The 16,323-nt window shown below is 34.5% G+C and overlaps 1 protein-coding gene across 1 annotated transcript in view; it reads left to right on the plus strand.

The window, feature by feature from the left end:
- LOC118278555 (serine/threonine-protein kinase 10) overlaps positions 1-9,269 on the plus strand; it is a 74,309-nt gene extending 65,040 nt beyond the window's left edge. The window contains exon 26 of the mRNA XM_050703854.1: positions 6,174-9,269. Coding sequence (XP_050559811.1) covers positions 6,174-6,323 — 150 coding nt within the window. The 3' untranslated portion in view covers positions 6,324-9,269. The remainder of the gene's footprint in view (positions 1-6,173) is intronic.
- The last annotated feature ends 7,054 nt before the right edge of the window (positions 9,270-16,323 follow it).

Raw genomic sequence — 16,323 nt, forward strand, 5'->3', positions numbered from 1 at the left:
ATTAAATTTTACAGAAATAAGCGAATGGGTCAAGCTCTAAATAAAACCATTTAAATCAAAACCATTTAAGTCATTTAAAGTCAAAATTAGGATTAAAATCTTAGACTAGTTAAAAATATTGAAATGTCAAAGCTTTTTAAAAATTAATATTTACAAAATTGACTTAAGAATCGTAGATAGTTTGTTGTTGAAAAATGAGCTTAAATAAACACCTGTTTTATAAATTTAATGTATTAGTATTTAACCGACTTTAATAAAAGAGATGTTATGTAGTTTAGTCTTTATAGCGGGGGGTGATAAAATTCTGCCTTAAAAATTAGCAATAAATTGGTTTTGAAAAGAAATTTCTTGATAAGTAGTCTCGTTGGCTATATTTTTTTTATATTTAAATATAAATTTTAGTAAGGACTAATGAATCAAATCACTTTAATGCATTCATAGTGTACAGTGTGGTCTACAATTTTAATACAGTAATATGTCCTATGGGGCACCGCAAATATACTTAATCTACTTCATAATATTGATAACAAATTTTTAGGGAACCCCTAAGTCAAGATAGGTGATACTTAACGATGTGATAGATAGCTTTCACTAATTTCCAAAAAGTCGGAAACGCACTTGCGTCGATAGCTGTTTCGGATGTCCATGGGCGAAGGCGATTGCTTACCATCAGGTGATCCGTCTGCTCGTTTACCGGCTTATACCATAAAAAAGAAAGTCTTAACAAACAAATAAGGATTACTAGGATAAAGGATTCCTTGTTTCATAGTCCTTAAATTACTTAGTTCGTTCTGCCTAATTCCAAAGCTAGTAGGTTAGGAAAAATATATTATAAAAATTATAAATATATGAAAATGACATATTTTTCATTATTGGGTGCAAAGGCAACCGATTTATCATCGAAACGAAACATTCCTTAGAAAATAAAGCATTTATTCCAAATAAATTTACTATTTTATAAATAAAGTATTAAATTAAATATTAAATTCTATTATATTATTACAAACTAAACTTAGTTAGGATTCGTAAAAGAATCAAATTAAATAAATTAATCGAAATCCGATTAGAAAATTAAAAAATAATTTAAATGGCGCTGGTGTCGCTTTTGGGCGACTTAACTAAGAACATATTGTATGGGATAATTTAGTTCCAAAATAATCCGCTGTATGGGTCATTTTTTAAGTCTCTAATCGGAATGTAAAGTAGGTTCATAATAATTTTACTTGGTTATTTTATCGTTTGTACAAATTACTCGATTTTTGTATATTATTTAAAGTTAAAATTAAAATATGTTTTATTGTAAATTAGTTAATGTTAGTAGTTCTAGTTTTCTTTGAAGATATTTGAATTAGATTTCATTGTTACTATGATATTTTGGTTGGCTGTTCCATCAGTATTAAGAATCTACCGACTACCGTACTCATAGACATTTAATGTTTACTTAAACTAACTAAAAAATCACGAGGTGACGTCGCGCAGCCTACTGGCTAGAGTATACTGCGAAACATCGCCGTGTTTGAGCACGCTGCTCATGATTAATCGCCGTACTCAAGAGTCATTTAATGGTTTCTTAACCCAGTCCTTAGCAATTGTTTTCGGAACAAAATTGTTGCTAAGGAATAGTTTAAGTAATCATTAAATGTCTCTGAGTTTGACGGTAAGAGTCTCTCTGTGACTCGAAACTTAGTAGAGCGTTTCTCCATTAATATACGTGAGTAAACCGTGATTTTTTAGTTAATTTAATATGTCTTACAAAATTACTTAAACTATTCCTTAGTAATGATTTTCGTTCGAAAAACAATTGCTAATAACTGGGTTACCCTTCTTACCGTTTGGTAAAAAATAGTGATGGAACAGTCAAACCATTTCTTTTATTCCTATTGCATGCCTTACTGCTATACTCAGAGACATTTAATGATTACTTAAACTATTTTTTAAAGTTCTTCTCCATAGGAATCTACACTTTGGAACTAGAGGACTGACCGACAGACAGACGTTATTAATATTATTATATTTGCTTTGACGTTCAAAAGTGCCTTCCTGGTCTATTTGAAATAAATGATTTTACTTTGACTTAGACTTTTCAACAGTTTTCTTTCGGCAGTTAATGCTTTAAATAACTCTGAGTACGGCCGTAAATCTCTACTCTAAAATATTATGTTAACCTAACCGCGGTCGGAAGTATTAACTTTTTTTAAATTATGTGAACTCTTTCATAGCTTTGGTGGAATGCCTAATAAGCTAGATTTTCCAAAATTACCTATGCATTATGTGTAAACACTATTTTTGTTTTTTAATGAAATTAATAAATGCAAGCAATAGTGATAATTTATGGTAAAAATAGTAATCACTCAAATCGGTCATTACGTAAAACATGTGTTAAAATGCGAACCTCATTTTTTTTAAGTCGGGTAATATTGTGCGCGGTTATCTCGCGTTTAACTGAACCGATTTCGATGCGGTTTTCAGTATAGTATTTTTCAGACTTTATTTTATTTTACGTCTCACTGCAAAGAGCAAAGGCCTCCCTACCCTCCTTCTACTCCTCTCTGTGCAGAGCTTTCTGCGGCCAATCCTTATCGTAGGTGTCAAGTTCATCCCGCCATCTCCTTCTGGGCCTGCCGCGACGTCTGTTGACGTTGAGCGGGCTCCACTCAGTTGAGAGTTTTGCCCACCGCTCGTCCGACATGCTTTTTTAGTTTTCATACTTAGGAGAAGGATTTAGGTATATTACTTGACTTAAAAAAATGGAGGTACGCATTTTAACTTTTGAAGGTTCAAAAAAAGTTATTAACACATTGAACGCCGTGGTGGTCACCGGTGACCGACGTTAGCGGAGGATTTGCCTTCAACAGTTTTCTATTGGCAGTCAAAGACTTAATAACAGAGTCTAGAAAGTCTTTCCAATATCACTAGTTGTGTTTATTAATTTCATTATACTATATAAGTTATCATCATTAGAAGCTAAAACGGGATATTTACCATGTTTATTAGTTTGTGAGTTTTCCATATTTTGGTACTGTTGCAAGCGCCATGATCACGGATGAACATCTACCCGCATATACTCCAGTTTATCCTAAATTTAGGATGCGGCTAGATGTTCATCCGTGATCATGGCGCTTGCAACAGTGCCGAAATATCGGAAACTCATAGACATAAATAAACATGGTAAATATCCCGTCTTAAGTTCTAATGATATTACTAGTGACCATGTCAGTTTAAAAACTTATATAACAGTATAAGTAGTTATAGGAACGCATGTTTTTTTTAATTATAAGTTTACTATAGTAACCTGATATTATATTATAATATAGAAATATAATTATTTTAACTAACAAAATGCATGTTATACATAATACTTTTAAAAATTAAAGTATTCGCTTCTTTTTTATTTAACTTTGTTTAAGTATATTAAAATTTAAATGTTTTATCGTCGTTTCTATTAAAGTTGATGTACAAGGTAGTGTTACAATATTTGGACGATCATAGGTGGCGCCACGTGCGATTTTGGGCGCCTCGATTTATTGATTTCGAGGCTATGATTCGTCCTATTTAGTCTTGACGATATTTACGCGGTTACCGGTAAATATTTATTTATGAGTAAATCATTGATTTAATTGAAATTGTAAAATGTAAATAAAGATGTTTTGTTTTTATATAGGTTTATTTTTATTTCGCTTTTGATGGGGATTAAAGGTCTATCTACTGGCTCGCATCGTTCGTATCGCACGCAACGCACGCATTCCGTATGACGTCATTAGTCCGCATCGCATGTAGGTATTGCTGATGACGTCATACGGAATGCGTGCGATGCGTACGATGCGGACATGTGGACGCTTACCTTAAAAAAGACATTTTAAACAAAAAAAAATATTAGGAGGGAATGAAAAGAGTAACGATGGAGTTTCTTGCTCGTTCTTCTCCATTCGAAGCTACACTTTGGAACGAGTACCTAGCTTCACTGATAGACAGACTGACAGACAATTCAATTTGATGTTTCAAAGGTGCCTAATTAAGGATTTATTGAAATTAAATGTTTTGACTTAGGTTACCTATTTAGTTCAGAAAGATTTAAGGAAACACTAAAGGGTTTTTAGTAACATTTACTACTCAGAGACGTTTAATGATTACTTAACCTATTCCTTAGTAACGATTTTGTATCGAAAACAATTAAGGACTGGGTTAAGTAACCATTAAATGACCCAGTGTGCGGCAATTTAGAGTCATTTTTTTCTAAATTTGGACGCTGATTAATAATGCTTGCTTCAATTATTACAAAGGTGTTAAGGTATAACATTTAGGGTATAAGCAGAGGCTTAAGCAAACTTAACACTCAAAATTTTGATACTAAAGTTCTACCAGTTTATAAAAAAATAAGGAATAGTAGGTATCTGTATCCTTAGTATGAGTTTGCTTTACGTTTAAAGTAATCGAAATGAGAGTAGGTTCGGCGCTCTGATTGGCCGGCTCGAATAAACTAACCAATCAGAGTGTCGATTGCACTCTCGTTTCTTCTCGTAAAGCCAACTCATACTAAGGGTTACTGCTCAAGAGGTTAGAAAAATAAAGAGGGGGTCTAAAAAGGCTTACTCTTTTAATGGTTGTTTTAAAATATACAATATAATATGTCATAAATTATGGTGATATTATAAGGTGTTCTAAAAGTATCTGCCACGGCTTTAATGGAAGGTAGTGTTGTGTTTGAAGATTACAATAGTGAATATAAATTATTGATTATGAGATTCTTTTTTCATACAAAAAATCTACGTATGAGTTTGTTATGAAAGAGCTATCTCTTTCACTGTCTCTGAATCATCGTTCGTATTTGTGAATCACGTTATGCAGAGTAGAGTCAATGTTTATTTAACTTCTTTATGTTCTCAAATTGAATTAACTGGTCCGGGGTACGAAATTTCTTCACTATTGTAATCTTCAAACACAACACTACCTCCCATTAAAGCCGTGGCAGATAAGGTTCGACCGACGCTACTAAAATGAATGATATCTTTTCATACATAACAATATTGTACATAGTACTATCTTAGTTAAGACATAATCGTGCGACTAAAAGTCGCGTTGCATGAGCATGTGCTTTCTTCTGGTGTACTGTTGCTTCGGTTTTGTTGTTACTTTTTAATAGTTGAGAGATTTATAACATACATATTTTTATAGGCTCACCCCATATTACATGGGACTTATAACACAAATGTTGAAAAGTGAGTGTACATTGTATAGCGGCATTTAGCTATTTGTACCGAACCGATTTCGATGCGGTTTTCAGCATAGTATTTTTCAAACCTAGGATAAGGTTGAAGAAGCCATATTAGCTTGCTTAAAAACAATTGAGGGCGTAAAGAAACCAGAGCTCTGGATCGAATAGCAGGAGTAGGAACGGGGTAGTTTTTAGTCAGTTAGATTCTGACATTCCTCGCCTCGCTCGAAGCGGTAGAAGTAATGGGTTGATCTCCCTACCCCCTTTATAAAAAAAAGCAGTTTAGGGAATACTATAGCACAGAAAATAACACTTTTTACACTACACTCCACACAAATTCTTTCGCAAAATCTCTCAACTAATTAAAAAGTAGTGGCAAAACTCAGTAACGAATGAATGAATAACTGGCGTGGTGATGCGGCACTGCTTTACTTGCAGCGGACGACACAATGCATGGTATGTTAAACATTTAATTACGCACTTTCATTTATTTATTAATTTAGTTAACCCTGTCCAAATCGCAGACTCATCCCCTTCAAATTCTGCATCCGTCATCCCCCAAACCCGCATCCATCATCTCACAATCTCCCAAGCATGCGTCATCCCCCAATCCCCCAAACCCCGCATGCATCATCCCCCAATCCCCAAATTTCCGATTCCTAACCGCCAATGCACTTGTAACTCCTCTAATGTTGCGGTCGAATAAATTACATGTATATTAGTTTTTCATTGGTCTAAAAATTACCCTATAGGGTCAAAGAGACCCGCTCTTACTGTATAATAAAAAACTAATGAAAGGAATCTTTATAAATATACCCCATATTTCAAAACTACTATACACTCACTCACTGTTTGGGATTCAAATCCCCCTTTAAATATGTTTAAATTAAAACACGTTGTATTTTATTTAACTAAAATTATTTTCTTCTACATCTAAGTTCACAATATTTTTTCTCATCAGGCCCTAGAAGACGAATTCACAGTTCAGCTAGAAGAACAAGAAAGGCAGGCGGCCACATCCCGTATGCCACCACCTTCCACCACCATGCCTCAGCACAGCTCGACTCTCCATTCCTCGCGAACCAGCTTAGCATCAAGCCATTACGACTAGAAAACGGACCAAAAAATACAAAAACTACTCAGGTTTGACAACAGATGGCGTTGTTACAAAAAATCTTCTAACTATCAAGGTTTGACGATAGATGGCGTTGTGTTCAAATATCAATGTTAGCTTACGGTTGTTATTAATAGATGGCGTTGTAAGACTGATGGTATTTTAAACGATTTTGGGCCTGTTTCTCTGTGCAATGTGGAACTTAAATTGTAATGAACTATCTGTGACTTAAGTGTTATCGGGTACTTATATGAAGATGGGTAAACAGGCTCTTACTGGAGTTGATATAAGAAATATGATGAATTTATAAAATCTGCTCTGTTTCGGAGTTGCTCGGCGAAAAAGACTTCTATGTGTATATGTAATAGGGTTGTTTATTGAAATACTGAAGTCGTGGTTATCAATGGAAAGTTATTGGTTCTGACGCTTAAAATCTTAAATTATGAATATGAACTACTTAAAATATATTACTTGAAATGAATATAAAAAATGAGCTAAACAATTAATTATTAAAATTGTCTTACCGCCGTACTCAGTATTTTAATGGTTACTTAACCCAGTCCTTAGCAATTGTTTTCGAACAAAATCGTTACTAAGGAATAGTTTAAGTAATCATTAAATGTCTCTGAGTACGGTAGTGAATTGTCTACTTAAAATAAATAAGCAAAACCTTTGCAGTAACAAGCAACATTGATCTCTATGACATTCAAAAATAAGATTAAAATTGCTGCAACAATATTTTCTTATGTGAACAGAATAGAGATCATAATTGCTTGCATCAACTGTATCATTAAAACCAAAATATACTAACTTAAAATTGAATTATCGACTTTATATCTCAAAGTATAAGGTATAAAATTGCTTGAAAAGCTTGGGGTGCTATCGTCTCTACATATGGGAAAAAATGGGTGACTATGAATTCCAATATGGCGTTGAAAGCGGGCATTTTGATTCTTATTTCATTAACCGCCTTACTCAAGAATCGTTTAATAATTACTTAACCCAGTCCTCAGCAATTGTTTTTGGAACAAAATCGTTACTAAGGAATAGTTTAAGTAATCATTAAATGTCTCTGAGTACGGTGGTTAATGTAGAATAGGGCTCTTTAAATTAAATATAAAAATACTTATAAAAGAAAATTTTGGATGTCATTTTTAGGTGAAAAATTCGTCTAGTTATATTATTAAAAAACGCGATAGGAATTTGAAATATTAAAATTGATTTTATTGTAACTTTCGTGAGACATACTAAATTAATTATAATGTTATCAGCTTACTCACGTAACTGTTTGACGAGGAACTCGACTAGTTTCAAGCCATGCTAGAGGTTTCAGTCACCAGTAGCAGCGCGACAGTCGCCGCATCGTGTGTCGCGGAATGCTGCTCATGAATATGAGCCTCTAGCATGGCTTGAAACTAGTCGAGTTCCTCGTCAAACAGTTACGTGAGTAAGCCGATAATATAATAACTAATTAAAAATTGATACTCGATTGAAAAACGTTGTGATCCTGGCTTGTATTACTTATAAGATTTTGAACTTAAACCTTTTGAGAATAAGGTCTTTTATGTGAAAATTGGGTGTCAATCTTGCAATTTTAGACCAATGCCAGTTTTTGCCAACCTCTTTGACTGCAATACTCAGAGAAATTTAATGATTACTTAAACTATAAATGAAAGAGGTATGTAAGATTCGTAGCAAGATACCTCACAGAAAACCGACGTGAAACAACGCTTGCGTTGTGTGACTGAGGTTACCGGAGGCCCAATTACGCCCCTTCCCAATCCCCAAACAACCTTTAAATTCCTAACCCCCAAAAGGCCGGCAACGCACTTGTAACGCCTCTAGTGTTTCAAGTGTCCATGGGCAGCGGCGATTGCTTATTAGTGACCCGTATGCTCGTTTACCGGCTTATTCTATTAAAAAAAGTAATTGGCGTTCTATTGTCTCTGTCTATCCCTCTGGGAGATAGGCGAGGGGTTAATGATTTTTTGTATGTAGTCTTTAGCAACGATTTTGTTCCAAAAACAATTGCTAAGGACTGGGTTAAGTAAACATTAAATGAATCTAAGTAGTTTTAAAGAACCAACTAAGCTACTATAGGTGACATATAACAGCATTTGTGATTCTAAAAATTGGTACAGGTACACGCTAAGTAACTCCTAGCTAAGTGTCTGTTTAGGGTTGGTGAAAACGGCTAAAGTGTTAGGTAGGAAGTTTTATATAAAAAGGCATATCGATTTGTATATAAGAATGAAGGAATTGAACTATATAAGGTGCTTTTGTGGTTTGCTAGCAAATGAGTGTAGAGTGAGTAATTGGAAATTAATTGAAAATGTTTCAAAAAACCGATTTTAAGCTTTATTTTTTGAGGTATAGAGGTGATTATTGATATCTGGGTAGATTTGTTTAGCAAAGGACTGTACGCAGTTGTAACTACTGCGCGTAGCAAGCTGTGTGACATGTAGCGCGCTAGGGGAGTGCTGAGAGAGTGACAGACTGTACACAGCTGTAACTACTGCGCGTAGCAAGCTGTGTGACATGTAGCACGCTATGGGAGTGCTGAGAGAGTGACAGACTGTACACAGCTGTAACTACTGCGCGTAGCAAGCTGTGTGACATGTAGCACGCTAGGGGAGTGCTGAGAGAGTGACAGACTGTACACAGCTGTAACTACTGCGCGTAGCAAGCTGTGTGACATGTAGCGCGCTAGGGGAGTGCTGAGAGAGTGACAGACTGTACACAGCTGTAACTACTGCGCGTAGCAAGCTGTGTGACATGTAGCGCGCTAGGGGAGTGCTGGGAGAGTGACAGACTGTACACAGCTGTAACTACTGCACGTAGCAAGCTGTGTGACATGTAGCGCGCTAGGGGAGTGTAGGGGAGTGCTGAGTGAATATTCACCTTCTTTTAATAAAGCATGAAGTCGTTTTTTGAAAACACTAATCGATACTTAAGCCAAAATAATCCTACTTAAAGGAATTTTGTATTTTTTTTACAATTTTGGGCCTTAACTACGCGGTCTTAAAGCAACTTTTAGGTTGCAATAAGTCTGAGTTGTTATATTTATGCTAAATGCCCGTTTTGTCTTATTAATGAAAGGTAGACAGGTCCCTGATAGGCTCTTGATATGCTAACCGACAGATAGTCAAAGAATGTCTTAAATAAATGGTCTAAGTCAAAATTATCGGTCGCTTATTGATAGAAAAAGAAAATTAAAATAATAACACCAATTTTTTTAGATTATTATAAATATATATTAGAATTTGCTAGGTTTTGTGTGGAAACTAGTTTGGTAAATAAATATGTAAATTAAAATATAAAATAAATTAAATTCGGCCTAATGTGTTCCTATTTTTGAACATACGAATCTCTTTAATACGAATTTGTTAAAAACAATGTGTTTTGTTAATACTTGCTTGATTCTGACTATTATTTTAACATTATTACGTATATATACTAACTTACGAGTAGGCAATTGTAAAGAACGCTTAGAATCAATGATTATTACCAAGCAATGGGAGTCTTGGATCAATTTCCAATTTTTTTAAAGAACTGCATAATTTATTGCATTCTCTACAATATTTTTATAATAACTATCGTGAGACATACTAAATTAACTAAAATCACGGTTTACGCACGTATATTAATGGAGAAAAGCTCTACTAGTATCGAGTCACTGAGAGACTCTTCATTATGAGCAGTGTGCGTAGGAGCAGCGACGTTGCGTTCAGTAGGCTGTGCGACGTCGCCGCGTCTGCATGACCGAGATTGTTAGTTAAAATTAACAGTTTTAAGACAGGACTTAAAATTATGCCCAATAAGGGATGAATTCACCCCCTATTACATGGGACCCATAACATAACTGGTGAAAAGTGGGTGTTTCATTGTATATGTGTAAATTTGTCTCACCAATTCTCAAGTTTTTTAAATGCTAATAATGTGTTTGACATCAAAAATAATAAACTTTAAAAGTATACAATGATACTTAAATTCATTGAAAATAAATTCGTTTTAGAAACTAACAAATAATTTTGTAAATTCTGTTGAAAGTGTTTAGATTTTGAAAAAAAAAATGGACTGATTGGACTTCAATTCCCGGGTGTGGGATAAGACTGAAACTGAATTTCAGGTTGATGGTAGAATTGTAACTACTTGTCTTATTAAAAATCAAATAATAACTTTCGTGAGACATACTAAATTAATTATTATGTTATCGGCTTACTCACGTAACTGTTTGACGAAGAACTCGATTAGCTTCAAGCCAAAAATTCGTCAAACAGTTACGTGAGTAAGCCGATAACATAATAATTAATCAAATTGTTGACATTTGATATTTAACAACATGTTAACATTAACAAACAGAAATTACAAAATTATACAATAGCCGCTACTCAGAGTAATTTAATGTTTACTTAACCCAGTCCTTAGCAATTGATTTCGATACAAAATCGTTACTAAGGAACAGTTTAAGTAATCATTAAATATATCTAAGTACGGCATTTACAATTTAACATAAATTGCGAAAACTGGGTGTCACATTTAACAAGTGCACCTTATCTTACGATGATATAACATTAAAATAAATAATAGTCAAAAAATATTGTCTTTTTAAAATGTAAATATTGTAAAAATATATTATGATTATGAAATAGTCAGGCCTAGGATACCGACTGACTCGTTTTAATGTAAGAATATTAACAATAAGCTGTTTTGTTAAATGAGAGATGGAGTTAACAAATACATTATTTTTTAAGTGTGGGAGAGCCATGCTTTGGCACTAATGGGCCGGCTCGACCGGAGTGATACCACGGCCTCACAGAAAACCTGCTTTTCCACCAGAGATGTGCTATGCTACGTTGCTGTGGATGCGTTTGGCTTCCACCAATCATATTCATTGGTACACGTAGCTTAGCACTGGTGGGAACGGACTCAGCTAAGCTATGTTTTTTATATGGAAAGATGCGTGCAATGGATGGCTTTCCTACTATCGATACATCGCATACTCGACCTGCGCAGCTCGTCTCTCGTTTAGCTGAACAGCTAATATAAATAAATAAATAAATATAAATAATTATTTTACTTTTCATGTACAGTTGTATTTTAAGACATGTGCCTACCTAATTTATCGACTATTTACAAAAAAACTATTCTCATATACATTTCTCGGGTATTGCTTAAAAAAAATTGCAAAGAAAATTTTTTTGACGTTTCTGTTCGTTCGCAATGATAGTACTTCTGTCTACCCCATTTTGCCTTACTCAGAGTCATTTAATGGTTACTTAACCCAGTCCTTAGCAATTGTATAAATTCGTTACTAAGGAATAGTTTAAGTAATCATTAAATGTCTATCCTCTAGACAGGAGTACAGTATTAAATAAATGTTGCTGTAAATCACGTTTTAGAACTTTGTGCTTCGAGTGCCTTTTTATAGCATCAATGAGTGTTTGTTTTTTCCCGCTAAATAAGTTGTTCGGCCTTTACAGCAACATTTAAATAAATAGTACTCCAGGTGTCAGGCTAAAAGGTAAACATAAACATAAAAATATTAAGTATAAAAGATTAGTTTACGAATTTTTTTTTTTTGCAACACGAGAACCGAACCCGCTATCTTTCCCTTCGCTCTCCCTGCCATAACCGATTGTTTAATTATCTGTATTTCTGTAAAGACCAAAGATAATTACTTTCAATGTGTTTCTGTTGTTAAAAGCGTTATCAAAATATTGTGGGTAGTTGTATTTTTTCTAATAACATTACAATTTTTAAACTACCTTCAAAAATTTTCGCTGTAAATGTTCATAATCGCCAGTAGGGCTATGCCTGTTGCGGACTACCTAGCGGGTTTACCGGGGCTCCGGCTCGAAAGGCAGGAGTAGAAACGGGGTGGTTTTTAGTCAGTTAGGTGACACTCCTCTCGATCGCCCAAGGCACATTGGGATTTTGTCAAAAAAAAAAAAGAAATGTTCATAATTATTTAAGAGCTTTTCGATTCCTAAGCTAGAATCGCGTGTATAAAGCACAAATGCAATTATGACGCAAAAATTGCATTACTTGGCTACTGATAATACTACCAAAACTACCATGTTTAATGCGAATAACTGTGAACGGACTAAGCCGTCTTGGCGCCGTTAACTTTTATTCAGCTTAAAATTAACTATCCAATGATGTAACACACATAGCTATTGGAAGGTGCGACAGGATTTGCATCCAAAATTTAGTATGCGATAAAAAAATAAAGATTAAATTCAGTCACATAACCACTGGTTAACTAGAGGACTGAGTTACAAAAGATATGGCTTCGTTACAAAGCGTACTAAAGAACATCGGGCATTTTTGTATGGGACACTTACCTACGGCGAACAAAAATAAAATTAGGTACGGTGGATAGGCAATTAAATCTAGTTCACAATGGTATAGTTCCCATATCTGTGGGTCGTGGCAATATGGAGAAATTGGACATTTAAAAAATATTTATAAATGTTTTTGGGCAATAATTGAAGAGGAAAAAGGGAATCAAAAATAATTAAACAACATATTTTTCTCTTAACTTTTGGCGAAGGACTGCGATGATGATGACGAAGGACTGCGATGTAGTAAGATAAGCTAGCTACCTGCGCGAGCGCAACATAATACCAGTTTTAAGACTATGGGCGAGAGTGAGAACGAAACATGCACATCAACTTGACGGATTTAGTCTGATTGGGTTTATAAAAATACCACGGAGTGATATTTTAACTTACTGAGCGGTCGTTTAGTAATTAGGAAAAATAGTCAACTTAAAATATCATTTTCATTTTACTAATTATTTCCATTTTCCCATTATTGTGAATCAAAATAACTACACAATATTAAATATGATTGCAAACACTATCATTTAAAAATATTTTGGTTTATGTTCGCGACTTTTAAAAAATCGGGTAAAAAACGCCGGATGTCCTTTTTACTAATATTATAAATGCGAATGTCTGTGTGTATGTTTGTTACTCAATCACGTCAAAACGGCTGAAGGGATTGGGATAAAATTTGGAACAGAGGTAGATTATTAATCTGGAATAACACATAACTGACAGACTAAATAGGTTTTTTAATTTTCATACCCCGTCATCATTTCTATTATAACAATAGCTACTGTTTCTCCAAAGCTGCGAACTACCTAGCGGTTTACCGGGGCTCCGGCTTGAAAAGCAGGAGTAGGAACGGGGTGGTTTTTAGTCAGTAAGAGTCTGACACCCCTTTTGCCTCGCCTAAGGCGATAGAAATCATTGGATGATTTCCCCCCCTACAAAAAGACTACTTTCTCTGTAATCTGTACTGAATGAATATCTACCTATTTATTTTCTTACTTACATACATAATTATTTGTTTGTCTATATTTTTAGAAAATTGCATTCGTTGATTGTTGATTACGCTTTTAATAACACTAGTCTCTCGGGCTGATCATAAAAAAGACGTAGGATTTATTTAATAATTATTATTTTAATAATTAATAAGTCGGAGCAACGATTAGGATGGTATATCATAAATTATTATTTTTAATAAGACCTGAGTATTTTTGCGATAGTTTGTAAGTGTAAAAATTATATTTTTTTGTATGTAATATGTAATATTAAACTTAATTTTTTTTTGTAAATTGCTTGTTTTTTAAACTTAAATATTTCTAGTTTTAATTATTACGAAGCAATGTAGTTAAGATCGTGTATTATTAGGCAAATAATGCAATGTAATGTAAATGTAAACATTTGAAATGAATATTTATATTTTCATTTAATATTCAACATAAAATGTAGATTCATTTCAAATGTAACTAAGAAGTTGTGTGTTTTGAACAAAATGAATTGAAGAACGATTTTTCGACGCTCATTTTTCGTTTTGAGTGGCGGAAAAACTTACACATATTTTTTTAAATAATAATTTTCATTTGAAACTTATTAATTTGTAAATATTGAACATAAAATTTTAATGTTAAATAAAGCATTTTTATACGTAAATATTAATTGAGAGATTACCACAGTATTTCGTGTAAAAGTTTAATTATTATTATTATCTATTATTTTAGTTTTAACAAAAATAGCCATAACTTTCTTTTTAATGTTAATTTTTTTTTGTCAATTAAAAGTGACTAAATTATTGTTACATTTTTTTGAGAATATAAAGGAAATACACTGTATTATTTTGTTGTTTCATTTAATATGAATCTTAAACGTTGGGTTCGATTCCCGAAACGAGAAAACATTGAAGTTGTCTCTACCAAACCCTATTTACTTGTAGAACAGAAGGTATAATGTTCCATTGTACCTCACACTGCATATAAACAGCCTGCAAGTGGCCCCTGCTTCACACTTATAATCAGAAATAATTCTCAGGTCCAGGGGGCCTACTCTAATTCAACGAAAAACGAAGTTTCGTCCGAAACTTCGCAGATTTTCATATTATGTTTACAGTACTCTCAACGGATCTTGGCAGGTCTGTACTATGTGCAGAAGGCTGCGCAATAAGTATTTTTAGAACCAAATGGTGGCATGAGGCGAGGTGTGGGGGCGGCCATCTAGGCTAGAGATTGACCATTTCTAAATACAATTGACCCTTTACACTTATTGCGCAGCCTTCTGCACGTAGTTCAGACCTGCCAAGATCCGTTGAGAGTACTGTACCTTTAGTGAACAAAAATGAACGAATAAAATGAAGATAAATAAATAGGTTTAGATTTGAAATTAAAAATAAACCGTTACTTTGTAATTTTATTAGTATAACAATAAAACGTTTAATCTTCGAAGATTAAACGAAACTTCGCATTCGAGAACCGGAGTAGCCCTACATGCTTCCTCACGATGTTTTCCTTCACCGTTTGTCAGTGGTGTCTAAATAATATTAGAGTAAGTAAGTACATACAACTTGGAAAAGTCGAAAAACCGAAAAAAACCCAGCAATATTTTGCCCGACCCGGGAATCGAACGTGGCATCATCTACTGCGCAAAAAACGTAAGTTTACTTGTGGCCTCGTGTTGGCATTTCATGGTCATAAGAAATGTCACATTGGAAACGAATCACATTAATTTGTAGTTTTATACAACATTTGATTATTGTGTGACACGGTAGTAAAATCCATCGCCGTGGCTCATAGGTTAAGGAGCTCGCTTCTAAATTATGAAGTGCAGTATCGAATTCATCCGGAGCTGACGGACTACCTAGCGGGTTTACCGGGGCTCCGGCTGGAAAAGCAGGAGTAGGAACCGGGTGGTTTTTAGTCAGTAAGAGTCTGACACTCCCTCTCGCCTCGCCCATGGCGAGAGAAGTTACTAGATGATTATGCCCTCTCAAAATAAAAAGTATCTAAATCAGGTAAAGAAAAATGGGGCTTTTGTCATTAAACTGTTTTTTTTTTTATGGTATAAAACGGTAAATGAACAGACGGATGGTAAGCAACCGCCGCCGCCCACATCACTAAAACACCAGAGGAGTTACAAGTGCATTGCCGGGCTCTTAGGAATTGGCGGTTAGGAATTTAATGGTTGTTGGGGAATGGGGGTTGGGTAGATTGGGAAAGGGGAATTGGGCCGTTTAACATTTATTTTAATGACTGCCTCGTTGGTCGAGTGGTTGCAAATGCGACTGCCAGAGAAGGGGTCTCGGGTTCGTTTCTCGGGCCAGGCAAAGAATTACTGAACTTTTTTCGATTTTCAAAAATTACTCAGTAGTGGCACGGAGTCTGGAATTATGCCCAGTATACGGCAATAGGCTCACCCCCTATTACATGGAACTTGTAACACAAATAGTGAAAAGTGGGTGTACATTGTATAGCGGCATTACGTGCCGTAATGTGCACCTCTGCCTATTCCTTCGGGGATAAAAGGTGTAACGTTGCGTATATTTTAATGTACTACTTCTTGTTGGTTGGATTGGAACTAAACCTTATACTATGTCGTTACAAATCTAAGGCTTGTAATCCATAATAGCGTATCATGTTTTACCACATTCACACATCTTAAAATACAGCGTTAAA

Source organism: Spodoptera frugiperda, chromosome 24 (assembly GCF_023101765.2).
Source record: "Spodoptera frugiperda isolate SF20-4 chromosome 24, AGI-APGP_CSIRO_Sfru_2.0, whole genome shotgun sequence".
NCBI lineage: Eukaryota > Metazoa > Arthropoda > Insecta > Lepidoptera > Noctuidae > Spodoptera > Spodoptera frugiperda.